At 38.2% G+C, this 26,035-nt stretch overlaps 3 protein-coding genes across 14 annotated transcripts in view; 1 reads left to right on the top strand and 2 right to left on the bottom strand.

The window, feature by feature from the left end:
- Window positions 1–5,676: 5,676 nt before the first annotated feature.
- On the bottom strand, window positions 5,677–11,063 carry LOC103047296 (zinc finger protein 501). Of its 8 annotated transcripts, none has more exons than XM_049470990.1 (4): window positions 10,910–11,063; window positions 9,453–9,522; window positions 9,305–9,378; window positions 5,678–7,441 (listed from the first exon to the last, which is right to left on the bottom strand). In XM_049470990.1, exon 4 carries the CDS (start codon window positions 7,356–7,358, stop codon window positions 6,093–6,095), a length of 1,266 nt encoding a protein of 421 aa, XP_049326947.1. In that variant the 5' UTR covers window positions 7,359–7,441; window positions 9,305–9,378; window positions 9,453–9,522; window positions 10,910–11,063; the 3' UTR covers window positions 5,678–6,092. The 8 variants fall into 8 exon arrangements, 6 of the variants coding, with proteins under 6 accessions (XP_022520976.2, XP_049326947.1, XP_049326945.1 ...); XM_049470988.1 differs by lacking the exon at window positions 10,910–11,063 and adding an exon at window positions 9,661–10,348; XR_007429066.1 differs by lacking the exons at window positions 5,678–7,441; window positions 10,910–11,063 and adding exons at window positions 9,044–9,214; window positions 9,661–10,885.
- Window positions 11,064–11,841: 778 nt separating this feature from the next.
- On the bottom strand, window positions 11,842–15,285 carry LOC111188231 (zinc finger protein 239). 5 transcript variants are annotated; one of them, XM_049470994.1, is made up of 3 exons: window positions 15,180–15,285; window positions 13,296–13,639; window positions 11,842–13,241 (listed from the first exon to the last, which is right to left on the bottom strand). In XM_049470994.1, exons 2-3 carry the CDS (start codon window positions 13,596–13,598, stop codon window positions 12,345–12,347), a joined length of 1,200 nt encoding a protein of 399 aa, XP_049326951.1. In that variant the 5' UTR covers window positions 13,599–13,639; window positions 15,180–15,285; the 3' UTR covers window positions 11,842–12,344. The 5 variants fall into 5 exon arrangements, with proteins under 5 accessions (XP_049326951.1, XP_049326952.1, XP_049326953.1 ...); XM_049470995.1 differs by having other exon boundaries at window positions 11,842–13,214; XM_049470996.1 differs by having other exon boundaries at window positions 11,842–13,376; window positions 13,539–13,639.
- Window positions 15,286–17,127: 1,842 nt separating this feature from the next.
- Window positions 17,128–26,035, top strand: part of trpm5 (transient receptor potential cation channel, subfamily M, member 5) — a 31,890-nt gene continuing 22,982 nt past the window's right edge. Inside the window, exons 1-5 of the mRNA XM_022665276.2 lie at window positions 17,128–17,619; window positions 21,077–21,141; window positions 22,085–22,238; window positions 24,001–24,181; window positions 25,725–25,891. Coding sequence (XP_022520997.2) covers window positions 17,593–17,619; window positions 21,077–21,141; window positions 22,085–22,238; window positions 24,001–24,181; window positions 25,725–25,891 — 594 coding nt within the window. The 5' untranslated portion in view covers window positions 17,128–17,592. The remainder of the gene's footprint in view (window positions 17,620–21,076; window positions 21,142–22,084; window positions 22,239–24,000; window positions 24,182–25,724; window positions 25,892–26,035) is intronic.

Raw genomic sequence — 26,035 nt, 5'->3', positions numbered from 1 at the left:
GCGAGCCCCACGAAGCTGCGAACCATTTTTGCGTCTCGCGGTGTGGGCCAGTCACGGACCGCCTCCGTCTTTTTGGGATCGGTTTCCACGCCAGCACCGCTCACTACGTGGCCCAGGAAGCTCACGCGCTGCCTTAGCAGATTACACATTGCCGGATTGAGCTTCAGGTTAGCCGCCTGAATCGCGCCGAGCACCATTTCAAGGTGAGACAGTGCGGAGTTGAAATCGGTTCCGTGCGCCAAGATATCATCCAAATAAACGACGCAGCACGACCGCGGAACCCCGCATAAAACACGCTCTATAAGACGCTCAAAAGTAGCCGGCGAGTTACACAATCCGAACGGAAGCACCGTGAAATGCCATAGGGCTGAGCCGAGCGAGAAAGCGTTTTTCTCCCTATCCCCCGCCGCGAGGGGCACCTGCCAATATCCGCTCCTCAGGTCTAACGAGCTGAACCAGGCTGAGCCAGACAGCTGGTCCAGCGTATCGTCGATCCTGGGGAGCGGGTAGGTGTCAAGCTTCGTGACAGCGTTAAGTCGCCGATAATCCACGCAAAAGCGCCAATTTCCATCCTTCTTTTTCGCAAGGACCACCGGGGCCGACCACGGGCTGCTCGAAGGCTCAATAATGCCCGTACTCGCCATCTCGCGGACTAACTGCTCCGCCGCTACGCGCTTTGCTAACGCCAGACAGTGCGACCTCAGCCTGATGGGCTGGGCGTCACCCGTGTTTATCGAATGAACCGCAAGGCTAGTTTTAGTACACTCGCGCTCAGACACAGCGAAACTCGTGCGAAAACGGCCAATCAGTTCGCGCAAACGGAGTTGTTGGGGACCAGATAAACCCACACAACTGCGCTCCAGCATCTCCTCTATCGGATCTACACTCAACCCCGCATCCAGCGGACCCTCTACCGTATCACGCACCGAATCACACACATTCCCTCCCACCAGTTCACTTACCCCTAACTCATCGCGTATCTCTACGGGGAGTCCAGTCACCAGCACCGAGCCCCGTGCACAGTCAATGATAGCTCCCACGCGTGAGAGCAGGTCCTTGCCCAGAATGCACGGGTCGTTGATGCGTCCTACCCAGAACTGTTGTTGAAAGGGCCCCTTGCCGACATCAATCGTCAACTCCGTTAATCCTAGGAGACCTATCGGATCCCCGGTGACTGAAGAGAGAGCGATGCGCTGGCTGTTGTCAGTCACAAACTCGGCCGCTACCTCCGTCGCTAGCTCGGGCCGTATCAGTGAGACTGACGAGCCCGTGTCCACCAGCGCGTTCACCGTCACTCCATTCAATGTGCATTTCAGGAAATAGCCGCTGAGTCCGGCAGTTCCGGAATCAGATCCCGAGGGTAAGCATAGCCTTCCTGGGGCCACCGTAACCCTCACTGGGTGGTCCCGGCTCCGTTTCCCGGCCGGCTGCAGTGTGGCCACGCCCCCCGCAGCGCCAGCACTCCAGTTGGGCATCAGACCGGCTCCGACCCCACCTCTGCGAATCACGGGCAAACGGCGACGCCCCCCACGGTCCAGGATGGCTTGAGATGATGAGTTCGGACCGCTCCGCCACCTCCACCGCGGACTCCAGGGTCTGCAGGTCGGCCAGCCTCACGTGTTTGCGCAGCTCGCTCGGCTCGAGGGCGCGCAGAAAGTGATCCAACGCGAGCCTCCTCTGGGCCGCTCGCGGAAACGTTGGGTAAGCTTGGCGGGTTAGCAGGGCCATCTCCGATGCCAGCACGCCCAGTGTCTCTCCCTGCTGTCAGCGTCTGTCCGCCACTAGCATTTTGGCGGCCGCCTCCGACGGTTGGCGGCTGAAACGTGTTCTCAGCGCCCGCGTCAGTTCAGGCAGCTCGCAGCGGCACTCGGCAGGGAGCTCGATCAGTACCCTCAGCGCGTCGCCCCGCAGCGCCAGGCAGAGGTTGGCTGCCATCTCGGCGTCCGTCCAGCCCGCACCGCCCGCCACGATCTCAAGCTGAGCTTCGAAGGCTGTCCAGTCAGCGCTGCCGTCGTAGGGGGTAAGGCGGGGTTGAGCCGTCAAGCCCGCCATCCCGGAGGCTTGCGCCGCCATCATCGTGCCGTCCGTTCCGCGAGTCGGCGCCGCTGTCCTTGCGCCATCCGCTCTGGGAGTCAGCGCCGCCGTCCTCGCGCCATCCGCTCTGGGAGCCAGCGCCGCCGTGCTCGCGTCGTCCTCAGCCCCCGGCCACGACCTCCGAACAGCCCACCGGCGCCGTCAGGTCCGAGTCCACTCCGCTGGAGAGCCTTGCCTCTAGTCCGTTGGTCCGCTGTCTTCCTCCTCAGCCGTTCGATTTCCCCTGCCAGCAGCTCAATATCTTCCAGCAGGGTCACTTCTGACACCAAATGTGGCGTGGAAGAGGAAGGAAGACCCGTGAGACTCATGATGAATGCTCATAAGCTCTTTTATTTAACAGGCTTGCCACTCACTTACAGTCTTCAACAAGACTAGGAGAGCTAAAACCATTAACCCACAGAGCTCAAACAGCCCAAAGGCCACCAACCTAGCTGTGTGTCTCCCAGATGGCAGATCCAGAGTGGTGCCCACCCTCTCTGCATAACCCCTCCCAAGGGAGATGCCCCACCCCTGTCATCCTCGCACACAGGAGAACAGAAACATGCCTGCAGGCAGCCACACACACAACCCAGAGCCGCCACAGTATCTTTTTTGAATGGGCAGATTATATTAACACACAGGTGAGCTGATGGTGATCCTCCAGCACAGGTGAGCAGAGCTGGATCTCCTGCTGCTCCTCTTCACTGCAGACTGGAGGAAACTCTCTAACCACCTTCCATTATTCACCTACAAAGAACATCTTCATTTTAAGCAGCAGTAAACACCTGTCCAAAGTACTGAAACTATTAAAACATGATAAATCAACAGATACCAGTAGCTTTATTACCTGAATCTGATAAAATCCTATAAATACTTGAACCTCCAACAGTCTGCAGAGACCCCCGGAGCACCGTTGAGGAGCCAATCACATCGCAGAGATCTACTTCCGCCCATGAGCCAATGGCGGTACGTCTGGCAACCAGCTGTCAAAATAAAAGTCCTGCAGTGCCGGTTATTATTTTTTTCTATATTAAATGTTTATTTTACTTTTAATATCTTATTATATCTAATTATCTTTTTAATACCTTTTAAAGTGTGAATTGGAATTTAAATTCTTAAAGTTTTTTTTTATTATCAAATATAAATTTTAGTTATTAACATTACAATTTTGGCTAACTAATACATACAGACAGACTTGTTTAACTGCTCCCAGTTGGTTAGCATATAATAATATATTTTGGCACTGCACTACAAATCTTTAAAATTAGTGGATGTTAAAAATATACTATGCTCATTACTTAACGTGTATTTTGAATATTCATTTGTTTAATTTCTCAGTCAGTACTGTGTACGTTTCTGTATTTGTGAATAATTTTATTTAAAAATTAAAAAAAGTTTATTTTATTTATCATATTTAAGGTGAAGCTCACTGTATTTGTAAAGCATTTTCATATTCTTAATGCTTGTTAAAATATAGTTATGATGAAGTTCTTGAAATATGACTTTTATATAGATAAAAAAAAATACTGCTCAAGAACACAACATACTTAAATATTATTGTAATTTTAATAAGGACATTTTAAATCCAAATGATACAGAATCAATGTTTGTATTCATATGTAAATACCCATTTCCAGTATTATTTTTTACACATATCTAAACAGTAAATCCATATGAAGTACTTTCACTATAAACACATTACTCCCAACACCACTCTATATAAAAATTATGTATTTTTTAAGGTCTGTTTACACCATTCTAGATGAAGATGGAATTCATGCTGGTCTGTTTCAGCCATACGTTTGAACATTTCCAAATTAATTAAATTAATCTGAAGATTATTCATATTCTTCATAACTCAGAATTTACACTGGCTATATCTCTGCATTATCTCCTTTACATTAACACTGAGCATGTACCCATCACATACTCATAATTCATAACCTTTCACATTATATATAGCTCCACATTATCTCTCAGTACTGTTGTTTTTGTTCTGTTATTTGACTGTCCTCAGCAGGTCAACCCAAGGGGGATGGGTACCTCTGACTGAGTCTTGGTTCCTCCTAATATAGTATAATATATAGCACTTAAAAATGATGAGTTTCTTTGATTTTACCAAATTAAAAACCTCTGGAATATAATCAAGAGGAAGATGAATGATCACAAACCATCAAACCACCAAACTGAACTGCTTGAATTTTTACACCAGGAGTAAAGCAGCATAAAGTTATCCAAAAGCAGTGTGTAAGACTGGTGGAGGAGAACATGATGCCAAGATGCATGAAAAAAAAAACTGTGATTAAAAACCAGGGTTATTCCACCAAATATTGATTATTTCTGAACTCTTAAAACTTTATGAATATGAACTTGTTTTCTTTGCATTATTTGAGGTCTGAAAGCTCTGCATCTTTTTTGTTATTTCAGTCATTTCTCATTTTCTGTAAATAAATGCTCTAAATGAGAATATTTTTATTTGGAATTTGGGAGAAATGTTGTCTGTAGTTTATAGAATAAAACAATAATGTTCATTTTACTCAAACGCACATCTATAAGTAGCATGTAGCGCATGCGTAAAAGCAAAAAGATGCATGAATTCCGATTTGACTGTTTACATTAGGGTTGCAGCGGTAACCGGTTTCACGGTATACCATGGTATTAAAATGCACGGTTATCATACCGTGTGTGTTTGCTTATTACCGGTAAAACGCAAGCCAGCGGAGAAACTCACCCGCGCATGCGCAACTCTGCTCCGCTTCAGCTGCTCAGCACACAGCGGTGAGAACGGCAGAAAGAGCATCAGACTAAACAAATCTCCGTCCGCCTAAAAAAAGGCTAAACTAAAATCAGCAGTGTGGGACTATTTCAGAGACCCGCCGAACGCACCCGAGGATGGTTATCCGATTTGTAATCAATGTGGCCGTAAAGTCACAGCTAAAGGTGGACATACGTCAAACCTGTTCCCCCATCTCCAAGAACACCACCCCGCTCTGCAGCGCAAAGTATGTGTTTAGTTTATAATTTTAATCTGAACCTAAATAAAACCTCTTTGTAGTCGTGCACAACCCATGCGGTAAGCGCCCGCAAAAGCGCTGAGTTATCCGAAATTTGGGCACGCAGGTACAGGCGTGAAGTGCGTGCTACGACGGATTCACGTGTCCGTGTAAAGGTGCTCGCCGGACTGGATGTGAAAGACGCCATTCATTTACATGCGTTAATTTTCAAATTCTGACGTGCCTGTTTTTCATGTGTTAAAACCAGACTCAGAAATAAATCCCCTCTATCTGGTTATATACCAACTTGGCAGTAAAACGGACGTTTACAACAGTTGTTGATCAGACACTGACCCAGGCTCAGTTTATCAGATATTAAATAATTTAAACTTAAATAATTGTACTGAATAGTTTAAACACAGGATCTTTACTTCTTAGAGGACATGTAATGTGTGACACGTGTGTGTGTGTGTATATATATATATATATATATATATATATATATATATATATATATATATATATATATATATATATATATAATTATATACACCCTTAATGACCTTAAGAGTAGTGGAAAAACCTGGTTTCCTTCACCTAATGGTATACAGTTTATTTTTTTAAGGAGACATTATCTATATAGTTGTTCCAGGTTTCTACAATAAATAGTTAATTGAACAAAAAACCTTTGTTGTAATTTCTTTAAGGGTCAGTTTAATAATATATGTAACAAACTGTGATACCGTGATAACCGTGATACCGCGGTATTTTCTGAGACGGTTATCATACCGTGAAAATCTCATACCGTTGCAACCCTAGTTTACATTCATGATGCATATGAAAGTGACTCAAATCTGATTTGAAAAAAAAAAAAAAAAAAAAAAAACGGATTTGGCACGTTCACACAGCCATGAAAAAATCAGATCTGAGCCACATTGAGCAAAAAAAATCTGATTTGATTCACTTCACTTTACTTTAGAATCTGAATTAGAAAGACTTTTTCTTTACAATAAAATTCACATGTTTTTATAAATATGTTTCAGAAACTTGTTTTTGAGGCTCGCTTCCCAATTCCAGACTGTTCGTGACACACTTGTGACTCTTTAGTGTCTTTAAGTGCCTGAAGTTCCTTCCACATTCTGAGCAGCAATACGGTTTCTCTCCAGTGTGAATGCGCTGATGTTGGCTGAAGTTAGCCAAGCGATTAAAACTCTTCCCACATTCTGGACAGTGATATGGTTTCTCTCCAGTGTGAATGCGCTGGTGTTGTTGGAGATTACTATGTTGAGTAAAACTCTTGCCACACTCCGAGCAGTGATACGGTTTTTCTCCAGTGTGAATGCGCTGGTGTTCCTGGAGCGTACTCTGATGATTAAAACTCCTCCCGCAATCTGAACAATGATACGGTTTCTCTCCGGTGTGAACCTGCTGGTGTATTTTGAGATTTGACATTTTAATAAAACTTTCTCCACAGTCTGAGCAGTGATATGGTTTTTCTCCGGTGTGAATGCGCCGGTGTTCTTGGAGTGTAGCCTGACGAGTAAAATTCTGACCACAGTCTTGGCAATGAAACGGTTTCTCTCCAGTGTGAACGCGCCGATGTTGTTGGAGAGTACCCAGACGTTTAAAACTCTTCCCACAGTCCGGACACTGATAAGGTTTTTCCCCAGTGTGAACTCGCTGGTGATCTTGGAGCGTACGCAGATGAATAAAACTTCTCTCGCAGAATAAGCAGTGATATGGTTTCTCTCCAGTGTGAATGCGCCGATGTTGCTGGAGCGTACCCTGAAGTTTAAAACTTTGCCCACAATCTGGGCACTGGTACGGTTTGTCTGCAGTGTGAACGCGCTGGTGTCTTTTGAGATTTGTCCTTGTAGTAAAATTCTGTCCACAGTCTGGACATTGATACGGTTTCTCTCCAGTGTGAACGCGCCGGTGTAGCTGTAGACTACTCTGTAGAGTAAAAGTCTTTCCACAGTCTAAGCAGTAATACGGTTTCTCTCCTGTGTGAATGCGCAGATGTTGCTGAAGTGAAGTCTGGCGATTAAAACTCTTCTCACACTCTGGACAGTGAAACGGTTTCTCTCCAGTGTGAATGAGTTTGTGTGTTTTGAGATAACTCCCTGAAGAAAAATTCTTCCCACAGTCTGAACAGTGGTGAGTTGTCTTTTCGTCTAGACTTTTCTGCATTTGTCCACATGGTGAAGGAGAGGATGATCGCTGATTACTGGAGAATTCTGTAGATGCCATGTTCTTCCCCTCGTTCAGCAGCTTCTGATCGTGTGTATTCATGAAGGTAAATTCAATTCAATTAAACCAGGTGGAAAAGTCAGCAACATGAGCAGGAGAAAGTTGGAACAGGAGACCACTCAATTCTGGGAAAACAAAAGTGGAAAATCTATGTTTTATTTCAGAATCCGATTATGGCTCGTAACGCATTTTTTTCTCTCTAGCGTATTCTTAATACTTAATACTAAAAAATGCTAAATTAAATGACTACTAATATCTGCAGGGTGTCTGTTCATTTATCTTATTTTAAGGAAAAGAACACAGAGGCTTATCTTTGCATCACTTATATAATATATACACAGTGAATCAAATATAACCAGCAATACAACCCAGGGTCAGGGGGAAATAAGATGCGGGCCACATACAAACCAGGAGGGTTTCTTTTACACCCGTTTTTGCTAACTGTAAAGTATAATAGTCAAAACCACTAAGGATTATAGCACAGATTTACAGATGGAAATGTCTCTAAAACCTCTTTCTTCTATTATTAAACTGTGAGCATGTTTTTTGTTTCCTAAATCTCTGAAAGCTTTAGATCAAATCTTGAGCTAGTCTTAGCTTAAACCTTAACCAGTTTGTTACTACTATTAGGAATTTGTAAAAATGTCGCATAAATATGTTGGCATTAGATTAATTCCAGCTTAGCCTTCCTATTATTGACAAAAGGTGAAAAAACAGGTAAAACATTTTAGCGTTAAATAAAGTCTTCATTCACTCTCTTGCTACTGTTTCCAACTGGTGAAAATGTATCTCATATCTGTTAGCTTTAGCTAAAGTATTTATTTAGGCTGTTACTACGATTTGTAAAGAGTTCAAATGTCTCTTAAACATAACAGCAGTAGCTTAAATATTTAATGGTGGAAACATCCATCAAACCTGTTAACATTAGCTAAAGTCTTTCAGAGAATATTACTAAAGTTGGAAACGGGTGAAAATTACTCTTAACCCGGTTAGCATTTACATAAATCTTCAACCAATCGATTATTACTAATAACAAGAGGTGGAAATATCAGTCTAAGCTGTTAGCATTAGCAAAAACATATCCTAAACCTGTTAGCATTATCTTTAATATTTAGCCAGTCTATTATTACTATTAAGAAATGGTGAAATGTCTCTCAGACCTTTAAGCATTATCTTAGATCATTAGCCAGTCTATTATTACTTCTGTTAAAGGGTGGAGAAATATTTCAAACCTGTTAGCATTAGCTTTTTTATGAATTAAATATTAAATATTAAGCCAGTCTATAAATACTATTGGTAAAGGGTGACTAGCATTAGCTGAAGTCTTTAGTTAGTATATTAATATTATTATCTACTAGGAAAAATGGCAAATATGTAAAATGTTGTAATTAGCAAAAGTATTTAGCCTGTCTGTTATTACCAATTGAATATTGTAAAAATGTCTCATAAACCTGTTAGTATTAGCTTAAATATTAATCTATAAGCAAATGGCGAAAATGTCTTTCAATCCTGTTTGTTATCTAAAATCTTAGCTAGGCTAGTATTATTACTACTAAAAAGGCATAAACATGTCTCACAGACCTGTTTCTTTTAGGTAACGTTATCTAAATTATTGGCAAAAGTGTAAAAATGTTAGAATTAGCTTAAATATTTATCCAGTCTATTATTAGTGTAACACTAAGCAGGTTCTGAACAAAGAGATGAATCAACCGAAATGGGAGGGCAAATTAATTTGAAACAGCTTTTACCTTTATTTAATCCAAAAATACTCAATTGTAAAAAAAAACAGCATCAATGATAGAGTCTACTTCACTAGGCCAATTTACTAAAAATATACAACAAACAGATACTAGCAAAATATATGTTTCACAGTGATAAAACAGTGACATAGATTAAATCTGCAATCAAGAAAAAAACAAAATTAATATATTTTACCTCCTTGCAGAATATACAGGTTCACTGTATTTATCTTCAAAAAAACAACCTACCATATACAGCAACCATGACAACCATAAGAATCTCATGTGGGCTCCACACCAAAGTTATCCACCAAAATCAGCACCTACAGATCACATAATACACCATTAAGCATACATGCTCAGAATTTCCCCCTTTAAACTCATACTGAATACTAACCCTTTAAATGCAGCCACAGCTCCCCTCAGTGGCCAGCAATCCCCAGCACAATAGAGTGTTTCCCTCTGAGCTACAAACAATAACAACTACATTTAATTATAGCCACTAAAATACCGTTTCTGCTTCACACAGAGCCATGCTGACTACCTATACATTAAAATGGGTTTAATTCTCAGAGTAAGCACAATAAAAACGCTATTTTATTTACTTTTAGTGTTCCCAGAGCCCACGCAGCATGGCCGAGTACATACACACTACTGACCCACTGGCTGCCGCCATTCCTAGCTTACGCTACAGCCCTCAGCTACCGTAATAGACGCAGTAGCGCCCCTACCGTAATGCACTTAATATGGGAGCCCATTACATCAGTATTTAAGAAATTGTAAAATTGTCTCTTAAACCTGTTAGCATTAGCTTAAAGATTAAGTCAGTCTGTTATTATAAAGGGCGGAATTGTCCCTCAGACTTTTTATTATTAGCTAGTCTTTAGTTAGTACATTAATACTATTATCAAATGGGAAGATATTTTTAAACCTGTTTATGTAAAATCTTAGATAGTCTATTATTACTATTAAAAGGAGTTATAACCTCTCACATACCTGTTTTTTATTTATTTAACTACAATCCTCAATAAATCTGTTACTTTTCTAGGCAAAAGTGTAAAAATGTTAGAATTAGCTAAAGTATTTAGCCAAACTACTAAGAAATGCTGAAAACGTCTCTCAAACCTTTTAGCATTAGCTTAAAGATTAAGCCAGTCTGTTATTATATAAGGGTGGAAATGACCCTTAGACTTTTAGCTTATTATTATTAGCTAGTCTTTAGTTTTTAGTAAGTATAATAATATTGTTTAAAAACTACTATTTTATCTAATATTTTAGCTAGTTTATTATTTATATTTAAAATGGGTAACATGTTGGGAAAACGTCTAACTAAAAATGTTAGAACTAGGTAAAGCATTTAACCAATCTGTTCTCAATACGAGGAAAGGGTGAAATCCCTTAAATATTTAATTGTTTGTTAGTACCATTAGCATTGGGTGACAATATCTGTATTATTAATCCTGTTAGTTCTAGTCTAAGTCTTTAGTATTGCTACAGTTGGTAAAGGGTAAAATTGTCTTTTAAATCTGTTAGTGTTATCTACAGTCTTTATTTCGTATTTTACTATTATTGTTAGCATTGCCTGTTGGTATTGTCTGTCGGTAGCTATTATTATAATAAAGATGTGTCTCTATGTGTCTTAAACATCTGTTAATATTATCTAAAGTATTTATTTAGTCTTTTATTAATGTTATTAATGATCTGTATTCTCTGTTTCTCCACTTTACTGAAGGAAACCTACACCACCCCTCCATTATTCAACTACAGAGATTATCTTCTTTATTTTAAACTGCAGAAAACACCTGTCGCTGTTCTATAACTATAATAACATGACAAATCAACACAATTTATTACCTGTATCTGATAAAATCCAAATAAACAGCCCTCAATCCACCTTATAACCACCGCAGCTCGATACATTTAGAGCTCCGGTAAGCAACCAATCAAATCGCAGAACGCTACTCCAACCCAGGAGCCAATAGAATTAAAGCTGGAAACGAGCTTTCAAAATAAAAGTCCTGCAACGCTGGGCGCTATACCAGAGCCAGTTATTATAATGGCTAATACAAAACTAATTATATTAATATTAATTATTATAATAATTTTATTAAGAAACATATAGAAACATCTTTAATTTGGAATGCATATGTTTTAGAAAATATGCTTCACGAATTTATTTAAAGCACCAGTTAAAGCAACTAACCACTGTATGTAACTCTTTGGACCTGGATTGGTCATAGGTGTGTCAGATTTAGACAATAAAAGCCTGGTATATTGGACTCGGAATATTTCTTTTTTTAAATAATAATAATTATTAAAAAAAAAATAATAATAATACCAAAAAATAAGGAGAAAAAACACTGGTTCGGTGCAGTGTGGTTTTCTGGACTTTACATATTTATTTATTAAAAGTATTATAAAATATATTTTATTAATATAAAATTTTAATAAAGGAATATTGAAAGCATTTATATTATAAAATATATTTATTCATATTTTTTATCTAACAATTAATCCATATAAATACTTTCACCACAAACACATCCCCCATACACATTTAAAAAAATACTATTTAAAAACAAGGCCACTTTAGATAAAGATTGAATTCCCGCTTGACTGTTTCCAACTATATTATAACCATTATATTATATTATATTAAAACCATTGTAACCACCCATTGTAAACCCTTGGGCCTGGGATAGTTTTAGGTGTGAAAGATTTACACAATAAAAGCCTAGTTTTATTCTATCTGTAGTGATACACTAAAGAAATTAGTTAAAAAAAGATAGTTTTGATAGTTTTGTTTATTTCAAACAAAAAAGTTCCAGAGTTTTTTGGGACGCAAAAACACAGGAACAATTATTGAACATGACAGTTTTCTGTCAGATTACCCCGATTATGGGGGGCTCCGAGTGGTCCAGCAGCCTAAAGCACTGCAACTATGATCAGGAAATCACCAGTTCGAATCCCAGTCATGCAGCTTGCCATCTACTGCCAGAGCCCTGAGAGAGCACAACTGTCCTTGCTCTCTCTCTGGTTGGGTACAGTAGATGGCGCTCTTCTCATTATCCCCTCATCACTCCTATAATGATGGATGGTGATGTGAATCAGCACAAGGCTGCGTCTGTGAGCTGATGTATCAGAACCGAGTCGCTACGCTTTACTTCGAGCGTTAGCGCGCTATGATGCAACTCGGCAATGCTACAGCATCAGCAGGAGCTCAACAAAAGAGGCGTTGGGTCCTAATGAGTGGGTATGAGTAATCTTTTTTTACACAGTCTGAACAGGGTTAGAGTTTTTCCTCAGCGTGAATGCGCTGGTGTAGTTGTAGATTTTTCTGTTTCGTAAAACTCTTTCCACATTCTGAGCAGTGATACGGTTTCTCTCCAGTGTGAATGCGCAGATGCTGTTGTAGATTATTCTGTTTGTTAAAACTCTTCCCACACTCTGGGCAGTCGAATGGTTTCTCTCCGGTGTGAACGAGCTGGTGTTGATGTAGAGTATTTTGACGATTGAAACTTTTCCCACACTCTGAGCAGTGATACGGTTTCTCTCCAGTGTGAACGCGCTGGTGTTGTTGGAGATTACACAACTGAGAGAAACTTTTACCACAATCTGAGCACTGAAACGGTTTCTCTCCAGTGTGAATGCGCAGATGTTGGTGTAGATTTCTTTCGTGAGAAAAACTCTGTCCACACTCTGGGCAGTTATACGGTTTCTCTCCAGAGTGAATGTTCTGGTGTTCTTTGAGACTGTTCTGACGCGTAAAACTCTTCCCACAGTCTGAACACTGAAACGGTTTCTCTCCAGTGTGAGTGCGCAGGTGTCGATGCAGATTACTCTGAGTACTGAAACTGTTCCCACAGTCTGAGCAGTAATACGGTTTCTCTCCAGTGTGAATGCGCTGATGTAGTTTTAGTGTAGCCTGGCAGTTAAAATTCTTCCCGCAGTCTAAACAGTTATACGGTCTCTCTCCAGTGTGAATAATTTTGTGTTTTTTGAGATTACCACCTGAAGAAAAAGTTTTCCCACAGTCTAAACAGAGGTGAGATTTATGACCGTCTAAATTTTCCAGAATTTGATCAAAAGATGTAGAAGAGGATGATTGCTGATCACTGGAGAGATCTTCAGATGCCATGTTCTTCTCCTCGGTCTCCATCTCCATGTTCTTCCCCTCGTTCTCCATCTCCTTGTTATTTTCCTCGTTCTCCATCTCCCTGTTTTTCCCCTCGTTCTCCACCTCCATGTTCTTCCCCTCGTTCTCCATCTCCTTGTTATTTTCCTCGTTCTTCATCTCCATCTCTTTTCTCTTGTTCTCCATCTCTATGTTCTTTCCCTCATTCTCCATCTTCATGTTCTTTTGCTCGTTCTCCATTCTTATGCTCTTCCCCTCGTTCTCCACCTCCATGTTCTTTCCCTCATTCTCCATCTCCTTGTTCTTCCCCTCGTTCTCCATCTCCCTGTTTTTCCCCTCGTTCTCCACCTCCATGTTCCTCACCTTATTCTCCATCTCTGTGTTCTTCCCCTCGTTCTCCACCTTCATTTTTAACCAGGTAGGAAAGTAAAAAAATTCGGAATTCAAGTCTGGAAAAACAAAAAAAGAAAAACTCAGCTCTATGCAAAATGTGGAACAAGCAAAAATAAAACATATTATTTGATTCAGAATTATAACAATTCTTTTAATAAATGAGCAAATGTTTAGGCTTTTAACATCTGGGTTAACACACCTGGGCACTTAACAGATTAATTTTAAAATGTCTAGTTGTGGTCTCTAGTATGAGTGCCACAGTGATCCAGTATAACACTGCTTTAGTCCGGTGGAGGAGTGTGATGTGTCAAATGTAACATCATATGTTAATTTACAACATGTGTAATAATGCCCTGCTAAGTGCAGTTCAGCCACTGACCTAGTCTTAAAGTCTCTGTAAACCGACAAATCCACCGGAGATCCTATTTAAACCTATAGTTACACACAGAGGTGGTTAGTCCAGGTTCAGAAAGTAAAACCCCACCCTGAGCATCAACAGAGCAGCAGAGAGGAGTGGATTTTTACTTTTAACTAGTGTAAACAGAAACATTTAATCCTTAGCTCTGGATTACTGGGTAAAGCAAATAAACACTGATGTGTTATTCGCACAAATAACACAGGAATGAACTGTATGCTGTTTCTAGTGCTGTTAGCTCCTCCTATCTGACGAGACGGTGTCGCCGCCCGGCTTCATCTCTGCCTGTGGGCGGTCCCGAGCCGAGGTGGGCGGGGCCATGAATACTAATTTTACGGGTTGATGTAGAGACGGTGCTTTTCCTGATCGACTCGTTTTTTCTGAATATTTTCTTTTACTAGCAGCTGCAGAGAATGGAAGTTGAGGAAGAGTTTCATCATGTGCAGCATCACAAACAACTCAGAGAAAAAGCGGATTTTAGCGGAAGTAGACCTTTAACATTAACAGCAAACTGTTAAGTCTTTTAATAATTATGGCACACATTTCTAAACAGTGTAACAACACAGAAAACAGGTGGAAATGTCCATCAAACCTGCTCACATTATCTCAAGTCTTTAGTAAGCGTGTTACTACTATTGGTTGTTGATACTAACACAGTGCTCTGCTGACAACTTTTATGGAGATGCAGATTTCATTTTCCAGCAGGACTTGGAGACATTGGGAGACAATCACTCACCTAAAATTATCAATATTGCAATGCATCAAATTTACATCTAAATCATAGATGTTCTTGAACTCGTGCATGTGTCAAATTTGATTAGGAGATCACATTAATCCTGCCTGGAAGTCTGGAAGCTAACCTGGCTAATTCAAAACATTGAATGAATGTATTGTTAGCATTAGCCCACATTAGTGTAGAATTATAAAGGAAAGTGAAATAAAATAAAGTGAAATAAGCTAACTATAGAATACATTCAGCATGATCATAAAAACAAACAGAACCTCACCTGAAAATATATTTTACATGTTAGCATTAGCATTAGCTTTATTATGAGAGTGTTGCTTTTGTTGGAAAAGGCTTTTACACTGATAATCTTCATTTTAAACAGCAGAAAACATCTATCTAAAGCTAAGAAGCTAATAGGAAATGCTAAATCAATCGATCAGAATGATTAACTTACCTGTATCTGATTAAATCCAATAAACATATCTGTATCACTCTGCTGTTGTTTCTGCACTGAAGACCCTGCAGACCCCGGAGCTCAGCCGAGCAGCCAATCACAGCGTAGAACTCCAGCTCAGGGGCCAATGGCGTTACAGCTGGTAACTAGTTGTCAAAATAAAAGTCCTACAAATCCGGGCGTTGTGACTTTGAGGCCGGTGTGTATAAATCACTGCACTACAAGAAGAAATGTATTGTAAATAATAATAATACCAGTAAAAAAGGAGAAAAAACATTGGTTCTGTGCAGTGTGGTTATCTGGACTTTAAATATTTATTTATTAAAAGTATTACAAAATTAATGTTATTAATATTAAATATTATTATAATTTTAATAAATAAATATTTAAAGCATTTGTATAATAAAATGTATTTGTCTATGTTTTTTTAATGTAATTGTAGGTACATTTTATACACACAAAACTAAATTTGCTAAAAAAAAAGATACCATTATTCTAAACTTTTGTTTATTCAGACTTTTAAGTTAATTATATACACAAACTGACTAATTTTCGACAAATAATAAAAAAAAAAAATCACACAAATTCATCAATATTTTGAAGCTCTTCAATTTTATGTAAGCCCCACTATTATTTTTTTTCTGATTGTTTTTGTGTGTTTGTGTTTTTGTTTTAATGTGTGCTTGTGATGTTGGTTGTATATGCTGTGTTAATTAGACCTATTTATTTAATGTGTTATCTTTTGGCCTTCTACCTTTTTTATTTATTTTATTTATATTCTCCTTTTATTTATTTTATTTTTTACCATTTGGCCTTTTACTTTTTAAATGTATTTTATTTCTTTCCTCCTTGTATTTATTTTATGTTTTACCTTTTAAATTTATTTTCGACCAATTACTTTCTTAATAATCTTAGTGTTATTGTAAGCTACTTTATTTTTTGTGTCTTTGTATGTTTTTATTTTAATTTTTTTATTTTAATTATTTATCTCTTTATTTGGCTGCTCTAAATTTTAGCATGTCCATCATGTTAACTGTTTATTTGTTTTTCCAATTCTTTTGCCATTTAATTGTTATCGTTTTTTTATGAAGTTTTTATTTTAAGTTATCCTGATTAAATACTTTATTTTTTTTCCGGTCTTCAATTTATAATTGCTTGACTGCATTGATCAGGTTAAAACAGAGTAAAGCAGAGTGGTCTTGTATAATTGCTATCTATATTTTTGTATACAGTGTTTCATTTATAAAAAAACGACAAAACAATACACTAAAAATTTATTTATATTAACCTCCATTGAAGGTGCGCTGGTTCTGTGTAATTACACCCTCTCCAAATCCATAAATCTTACAGACTGCTGCTTTAAAGTGTTTGAGAGCTGGAGGTTTATGAAGGTCGTCATGCAGGAAAGATTCAGACAATAAAGATGTAAAATCTGTACAATAGCGACTCTTTCAGAACAAAGCACTGGGGCAGGTGGCTGCTGGGTGGGTAGCTGGGGGGGGGGGGGGGGATGTTGACCGAGAACAGGTGAGCTACAGTAGCTCAGCCCATTAAAAAAAAAAACTTAAATCAAAAACAGCATAGTCATTTTAGTATTAAAAAAATAGTATATAGTAAAAGTGTATTGTAAAAATCAAACAAAAAACACAATGTTTTTAAATATTTTTACCAGAAAAATACAGGGTTGAGTGTCATAGGGTTGAATGAGACGAGGTTAATCATGACAGGTTTGAGTTTGACAGGGTTAAATGTGACAGGGTTGAGTGTGTTGGGGTTTAGTGTGACAGGGTTGAGTGTGATGGGGTTTAGTGTGACAGGGTTGAGTGTGTTGGGGTTTAGTGTGACAGGGTTGAGTGTGATGGGGTTTAGTGTGACAGGGTTGAGCTTGACAGGAGTGAGTGTGATAGGGTTGAGTGTGACGGGAGTGAGTGTGATAGGGTTGAGTGTGACGGGATGAATGTAAAGGTGAGAGCGACAGGGTTGAATGTCACAGGGTTGAATGAGACAAGGTTTTTTGTGACAGGATTGAGTGTGACAGGGTTAAATGTAATGGGGTTGTGTTTGAAGTTGTTGCGAGTGATGGAGCCAAGTGTGACGGGGTAAAATATGACAGAGTTCAGTGTGATGGGGTTAAGTGTGACGGATTGAGTTTGACAGAGTTGAACGCGATGAGGTTGATTGTGACGTAGTTGATTTTGATGGATTTGAATGTTACAGGGCTGAGTGTAACAGGGTTAAGGGTGACGAGGTTGGGTAAGTGGAGCTGGTCCTGCAGCAGCTGGTCTAAGGCTGGCCAGTGGTTGTTCAGGTAGGAGCACACCTGAGCTTCACTTCCTGGTTTACCTGCTGAGAACACCTGTCCAGCACTGAGTTCAGGTCAGAGCTGGAACACGGCAGGAGCAGGAGCAGCGAGATGCCTGAGCTTCAGGACACTCCTCTGGTAGGATTACTGATCCTTAATCATCTTATCATCTCAATATTAAATATAAATGTTTTTATCCAGAGTTTTATGGTCAAAACTGGTTAAACTGGTACATATCAACTTTTATAGACCTTACATTAATTACAGATTAAACACTGATTTATGAGTATTTTGTTAAACTTTTTACAACTATTTAACATTAAACAGTGTTGTAACATTTTTCATTATTTGAATGATTTATGTATGTTAATGTATTAACTTCACAGTAGCTCAACCTTATTGCTGTATTGCTGGTTTAATTTGATGTTTTAGTGGTTTTAGGCTAAAAATAAAATAAAATCATGTTAATGGTCATTACATTTATAAGACATTACAGCAACACTTTACAATAAGAGTCATTGTAATTAAAAATTAATTAAAAAGTACTTAATTTTATTGCTATAGAATGTTAAATGTTAATGTTAATAGTAAATAATAGTGCATTGAAAAATAGTTTGAAATGTGATGATTAATAATGTTTTAACTAGTGTTAATTGTATTAGTTAATACATTAATTAATGTTAATTAATGTATTCTTATTGTAAGGTGAGACATGTGATGAAATATTCTTAAACAGACTCTTTCTAGGTAAAATAATTAACTGGTTTAAAAGCTCTGTGGTTTATAGTTTATCTCTCTGCAGTCTATCGCAATAATCCACCCCATCCCTTATGCAAATATATATATTTGCATGCTATATGGTGTATGAAGTCTCGCTCACACATCCCGCCACAGCACCTAGTCAAATCCTCACCTCCACCTGTACATGTAACTACACCTATACCTGTACCTATAGCTGTACCTCTATCTGTACTTACACTTATATCTATACCTATAGCTGTATCACATACTGTATACTTGTACCTATACCTATGCCTACACCTATAGCTGTGCCTCTACCTGTACTTCCATGTATACCTGTACCTATATCTATACGTCCACCTATAGCTGTACCGCCACCTCCAGCTGTATCTCTACCTGTTCCTCCATATATACCTGAACCTATAGCTGTACCTACACTTATATCTGTATCTATATCTATAGCTGTATCACATACTGTATACTTATACCTGTACTTATTATACCTATGCCTACACCTATAGCTGTATCTCTACTTGTACCTATACCTCAATCAATAGCTCTCAATCTGAAACCTTTATCTCTACCTACTCCTCCACCTATAGCTATACCTCCATGTATACCTGTACCTATTGCTGGATCTGTACCTGTTCCTCCACCTGTACCTATATCTATAATTTTACCTCCATGTATAGCTCCACCTATAGCTGTACCTATATCTCTACCTGTACTTCCATGTATACCTGTACATATACCTCCACCTATAGCTGTACCTCTACCTGTACCTGCACCTATAGCTGTACCTATATCTCTACCTGTACTTTCATGTATACCTGTACATATACCTCCACCTATAGCTGTGCCTTTACCTTTACCTCCACCTATAGCTGTACCTATATCTCTACCTGTACTTTCATGTATACCTGTACATATACCTCCACCTATAGCTGTGCCTTTACCTTTACCTCCACCTATAGCTGTACCTATATCTCTACCTGTACTTTCATGTATACCTGTACATATACCTCCACCTATAGCTGTACCTTTACCTGTACCTCCACCTATAGCTGTGCCTCTATCTCTATCTTACTTTCATGTATACCTGTACATATACCTCCACCTATAGCTGTGCCTTTACCTTTACCTCCACCTATAGCTGTACCTATATCTCTACCTGTACTTTCATGTATACCTGTACATATACCTCCACCTATAGCTGTACCTTTACCTGTACCTCCACCTATAGCTGTGCCTCTATCTCTATCTTACTTTCATGTATACCTGTACATATACCTCCACCTACAGCTGTGCCTTTACCTTTACCTCCACCTATAGCTGTACCTATATCTCTACCTGTACTTTCATGTATACCTGTACATATACCTCCACCTATAGCTGTGCCTTTACCTTTACCTCCACCTATAGCTGTGCCTCTATCTCTATCTTACTTTCATGTATACCTGTACATATACCTCCACCTATAGCTGTGCCTATATCTCTACCTGTACATCCACCTATAGCTGTACCTATATCTCTACCTGTACATCCATGTATACCTATACATATACCTCCATGTATACCTCTACCTGTACCTATAGCTGGATCTGTACCTATACCTGTACCTTCAGCTCCACCTGTACCTCCACATAAACCTGTACCTCTACCTGTACCTCTATGTGTACCTTTACTTCTCACTTCTCATCTCCCTAATAATAATAATAATAATAATAATAATAATAATAATAATAATAATAATAGCTGCTCTGTGGTGGTTTTCTATCCTGTGGGTTGTGAGTATTGAAGAACAGGGTAAAAATAAGGAGGATAAAAATAAAATATACAAAGAAACACAAACACAATTACAGTCTGTAATTATTATACAACTACAGAGTGAAATATATGAACAGTAGAGCTGAATAAATAATGGATAATGGGTGTAGAAACCAGGAAGTAATGAAGGTGAGATGTAGAGAAACTCCAGAGTCTTCACCTTTACGTCTTTCTGAAGCTCCTCTGATCACTGGTTTTCCTCCTTCAGGTAAAAAACAAATGATCTGTGAGGAGTGACCTGTGGGTCAGGAGGGGAAAGGCAGCGTTTGCATGTGCAAAGAACCAAAATGGAAATTTAACCTGCTTTGCATGAAGAGCTCAGAGTTTTCCTTTCTGTATTAAGTGACTCCATTTATGACTGACATGAATTGCAATTAAACAGCACCAGTCAGAATCTAGGACCTCTTCTCATTTAATGTTGTTAATGAGAAAAAGGAAATTTCCAAAACATAAAAAATTAACACATAAAAAGTAAAGAATTTATAAAATATTAAATATTAAAAAAGATAATCATTATAGTAAAAGTAAAGTAAAATGATGATGAATCATAAGAAATTCTTAGGGAACAAAATAAAAAACATAAGAATTAAAAACACTAACTGAAGAAATAAATAAAATAAATAAATTAAACCATTAAAAAACTAATTTCTGAATTTAAAATCATTCAGTGATCCCAGTGAGTTCTCTGTAGCTAAAAGCAAATTCTCCCAGTTCACTAAAAACTCTCTGTACCTGACAGGTGACCCAGCCACTGGAGCGAGTCTATGATGATGATAATGATAATTACTGTTATTAAATGAGATTAAATAAGAGATATAAGCAGGCAAATGTCCATAAAGTGGTTTATAAATAAAAAAAATAGACAACGAGATTCTCTTCATGCACCTAGCAAGGACCAATCAGCTTTATCATATAGTCTACAGTGGTATAAATAAATTACATCACCTTATTATTTGTTTATTTTCCTACAATGTAGTAAAATACATAAATTAAAATATTGATTGATGTACTGTGTGTTTTTACATAGGTAGCAATACACCAGGGTAGGAGATGTGCGAAGTGTGGGGAGGAGGTGCTGGAGTCAGAAGAAGGGTAAGAATGGGGTCGTTTTTATCTTTTACAGAGTGAGAGTGAAGATGTTCCTACTAAACACCAAAGAATCAGAAGACTAAGGGAGTTTAGGACTGAGAAAACGAAGATTAACCTCAACCAAATATATGGAAATGCCAAAATCTGAAGAAGAAAAAAAAGAGGATATGCCCAATAATACAAATCATATAAGTTTATGGTTCAATTGAAACCAATTATTGGAATCATGTAACTGCAAATTTGATCCAGTACATTTACTTAACTAAAAGGTGTAAAAAAATATTTTACCAAATTAAAAACCTCTGTAATATAATCAAGAGGAAGATGGATGATCACAAACCATCAAACCACCAAACTGAACTGCTTGAACTTTTACACCAGGAGTAAAGCAGCATAAAGTTATCCAAAAGCAGTGTGTAAGACTGGTGGAGGAGAACATGATGCCAAGATGCATGAAGAAAACTGTGATTAAAAACCAACCAGGGTTATTCCACCAAATATTGATTATTTCTGAACTCTTAAAACTTTATGAATATGAACTTGTTTTCTTTGCATTATTTGAGGTCTGAAAGTTCTGCATCTTTTTTGTTATTTCAGTCATTTCTCATTTTCTGTAAATAAATGCTCTAAATGAGAATATTTTTATTTGGAATTTGGGAGAAATGTTGTCTGTAGTTTATAGAATAAAACAACAATGTTCATTTTACTCAAACATAAACCTATAAATAGCAAAATCAGAGAAACTGATTCAGAAACTGTAGTGCTCTCTTCCTTTTTCTCCAGAGCTGTATGTGTAAATGTAAGAAATTAAAGCTTCTCTTTTGATTCTTTGTCTCAATCCTACATACAGTATGTCTTAGCTTAATCCCTTTTAGGAAATCTTCATACAACCTTCTATGTTTTATTGTAGTAATTTACTCTGTGTTTATATGCTTTCTGTATCCAGTACTCTACTGGGTTGCCAGTGTTATTCAGTGGAGGATGAATCCGTAGCTCAAGCTGTGCATCAGAAAGTTCAGCAAGGACATGAGAAAGCCCACTGGACCGGAGGACGTCTGGGGGACATTGACTTCATTGGGTCCAGCAGAACCAGGGGGAAGGTATACTACATTATTTATATCTACATTATTATCTATATCTACATTACTAATATTATCATTTTGGCTTTTTTTCATTGTTATTTTGTCTTCGAGAAGGATTAGTGTGAGGAGTTGAATAATGTTAAAAGTGGTTCCCTTTTACTTTTGTACTTATAAAAGTAGTTTTAAAACCAGTGTTTTTACACTTGTACCTAAAGTAAAACTACTTAAGTAGTAAAACATGATAAAAAGTTCTTATCTTTGATGAATAGCACACCTCCGTTCTTCCACAGCGTTTAGAGATCCAGAAATTTGGGGGTGACATGGGGCATAATTTACCCTGATCAATCACTTTTTACACCGTTATCCTGCTCAAAGTTGCTCCACACCTCCTTACTAGAATCCGGAGAGCCCTGACATTTAAAACGAGGCATTACTAACTTAAAAAAGTGCAGGAGAAGCTTATTAAAAAACACTGTATACATCCTATAATACTACTAGCTTCAGCTCCGAGCACCACCATTACTGTACTGATAATAACATAGACATATATATATATATATATATATATATAGACTCCGCATAGCATAGCAGTCAGCACCAGGAGGAAGGGTGTGCGGAGTCTATGTATATGTACTGTATATATATGTCTATGTTATTTTACACCGGAGTTCTCCTTTAAAGAGTAAAAAGCTTGAGTTGAGACTTTGAGACTTTAATTTCTAAAGAATAGAAAAGTAAAACCCCTTTTAAATCCCCTTTACAGGGTTTAAAACATATCGTTTATAAAGGAGCTTATTAATGGTTAAAAATGAAATTGTAAACACTTTATAAATATTAATAAGCACTTACAACACATAAATAGAAAGAACAACAGTGACAATGACTTTTTAACATGTGTAATAAAATAATATTCCTTTAATGTGTTATTATAGTTAAATAAATAGTAAGTTATTAATAAATGTTAAAAATAACTGATGGAACAGACAAAGTAGGATAAGAATCTAGCAGGATCTGAGGTTTAACAATATAAATGAACGTGCAATCTCTATTTCTACTGTTGCCCTTCCTATTCATTTGTTGTAACTGCTTATTAATGCTTTATAACCAAATAAGTAACCATTAATGAACTCCTTTATAAGCTATTTATAAATCCTTTATTAAGGACTAAAAGTGCCAGTAAAAGTAATGTAAAGGGAAAAATAAAGCCAAACACATTTTTCTAAAAGCCATAATGACTATAATGTTAAAATATTAAAATGTTAATGTTGATAATATAATTTGAGATGGATTAGACTTTATGTTTCAGCTGCATATATGCTGATTGTAAATGAATGTATTTTAGTAGAATGTAAATTTATTAAAGAAGCTTAGTTGGGCTGGAGTTTATCTGGAGTTCTCTTGAGTCTGGAGTCTGGAGTGTGGGAGTGTAATGGATCACAGTATAAACCAATAGGGAGTCGGAATGGTACATGTTTATACTTCTCTACATCCAATCAGAATCAGATTCACTCTATCTGGATGGAGAGATTTATCTGGATAGGGGTTTTATTAAACGATGAGAAGCCGGAATGAAAACCAGCTGAAATGAAACAGGAGTAACGAGGCTGTTTTTATTAAAATGTAAGGAGTAGAAAGTTCAGATAATTGTGTGAAAATGTAAAAATAATTACTCCAGTAAAGTAGAGAAAACCTACATTTATACTTAAGTAAAGTAACGGAGTATTTGTAGTTCATTACTTCACACCTCTGCTTGTGCTCATCGCTCTATTGGTCAGTCCAGTTTGCCAGGGTTTCCAGTATGACGGACCCGGTCCTGATCTACCAGCTGCTGACGGAGCAGTGGGGTCTGTCCCCGCCTCACCTGGTGGTGGCGCTAGTGGGCGGTGATGAACTGGACCAGATGAAGCCCTGGCTCAGAGACACAGTGAGGAAAGGCTTAGTGAGAGCGACCCAGAGTACAGGTAAGAGAATCTGTAGCGTTTTTAATGTTTTTTTTTTTTTGTTTAGGATTTGGGGATTTGGAGCCCTCTCTGGTGAGAGTGTGTAATTGCACAGCATATGTGGAAGAGTACTTTTAATGCAGCTTTATGTACATAAATTGCTGTGTAAAATTATTTTCGTTTATTTATGAAATACTGTCAAACCGTAGAGAGCAACTGCATTCAACAAACCTACCAGAACGCTCTGCTTTTAGAATAAATATATATAAATAGAGACAGAGCACATTTAGGCCACACCCACAAGCTGGCAATATCAAAATGCCAAAATGCTGTAGTGTGGTGAGATGCACAGATAATAATAAAATAACCCTGATTTCAAGGTTTTACATGATTAAAAAACTCAAAACAGAGCTAAAAAGATTTCAAAAGTGGCTTAAAGCAACAGGCAGGAGTTTTAGGTGCCCAGTAAAAATAGTATTCAATTCCCACATACATTACTTTAGCTGGTCAATTTACCTATTTGTTATAGATTTTAGCGAGTTAACTATGTTAGCTACGGTTGCTCGTAGTTAGTTAGCATATTATCTAGCTAACGTAACAAAGGTAGCTAGATAACATTACTTTATAACTTTGAAACGAAATAAAAATACATTAAAATTAGCCTAAATCAATGAATTAGTACTGAATATTGAGGCCACTGGTGTCAGTCCTGACATTGTCAGTCTGCCTGCTCTAAACTCAGATTTTCACTACAAAGACTCCAATTCCCAGCATGCACTTACACTGGACCTTCCTCACTCTGCTGATCACGTGATGCTATGGTGTTCAAGCTCCCCCAGCATCTGATTGCTCACACCTGGTCAATTTTAGTATAAATACCCCTCTGTTTTCTTAGCTATTCGCTGAACAGTAGAGATCAACTGCATCCAACAAATCTACCAGACAACATTTAGGTCACACTTAAAAGCTGTTGTGTTTTGGGATGCACAGAAAATAATAAAACAATAGTAAAAACCCTGATTTCAAGGTTTTCTATTATTCCAAAACTCAAAACGGAGCTAAAATGAAGCCAAAAGTGGGTTTTTAGCTATTTGCTATAGATTCTAGTTAGTTAGGTATGTTAGCTAACGTTGTTCTTAGTTAGTTAGCTTATTATCGAGCTAACGTAACAAAAGTAGCTAGATAACATAACTTAATAACTTTGAAACGAATAAAAATACATTACAATTAGCTTAAATCAATGGATTTTAAAGTATTGAGGCCATTGATGGTTAATTGTAGTAGTGTGGCCAGTGTTTCTTGGTCCTTTTCTGACAAATAAATTCAAATATCAGTTTGAAATCATCCAAAGTTGATACCAATATAATTTATAATATCATCATGCATCCCTAATTACAGGGATGGTGGTGTCAGGTCACTGGTTCCATTAATAATAATTTTCTAGCCCCTTCCTGTTCAGAAACACCACTTCTTTCAGTGTAAAAGAAGAAATATCATGGACTGCTGCTTTAAACTAACTGGTGTGTCTTTAATATCTTTGACTTTTGACCCTTTATATCTACAGGAGCTTGGATCCTGACCAATGGGCTCCAGTTTGGCATCACTAAGCACCTGGGCCAGGCTGTTAGAGACCACTCCCTGGCCAGCACCTCCTCGAAGGTCCGCGTGGTGGCCATCGGCATTGCGCCCTGGACCATGATCCACAACAAGGAGATGCTGCTGACCGCGAAGGTTGTGACTGTTAGCAGATTAAATATTGTATTATTAATAAATGTGTTTATTACAGAGATAACTGCCTGCTTTACTGTATGGAGAAAAATACCGGGAAAGATGTTCTACTAGATCTACTATAGGTTTAATTTCCTGCAGACAGTC

The sequence above is a fragment of the Astyanax mexicanus genome, chromosome 23, assembly GCF_023375975.1.
Source record: "Astyanax mexicanus isolate ESR-SI-001 chromosome 23, AstMex3_surface, whole genome shotgun sequence".
NCBI lineage: Eukaryota > Metazoa > Chordata > Actinopteri > Characiformes > Acestrorhamphidae > Astyanax > Astyanax mexicanus.
The sequence above is the reverse complement of the archived record's forward strand: the minus strand, read 5'-3'. Positions and strand labels throughout refer to the sequence as shown.

Bases quoted from the DNA above. Each gene is read 5' to 3' on its own strand.
- LOC111188231 (XM_049470993.1), bottom strand. From the start codon at position 13,598: ATGAAGGTGGAGAACGAGGGGAAGAACACAGAGATGGAGAATAAGGTG.
- LOC103047296 (XM_022665255.2), bottom strand. From the start codon at position 7,358: ATGAATACACACGATCAGAAGCTGCTGAACGAGGGGAAGAACATGGCA.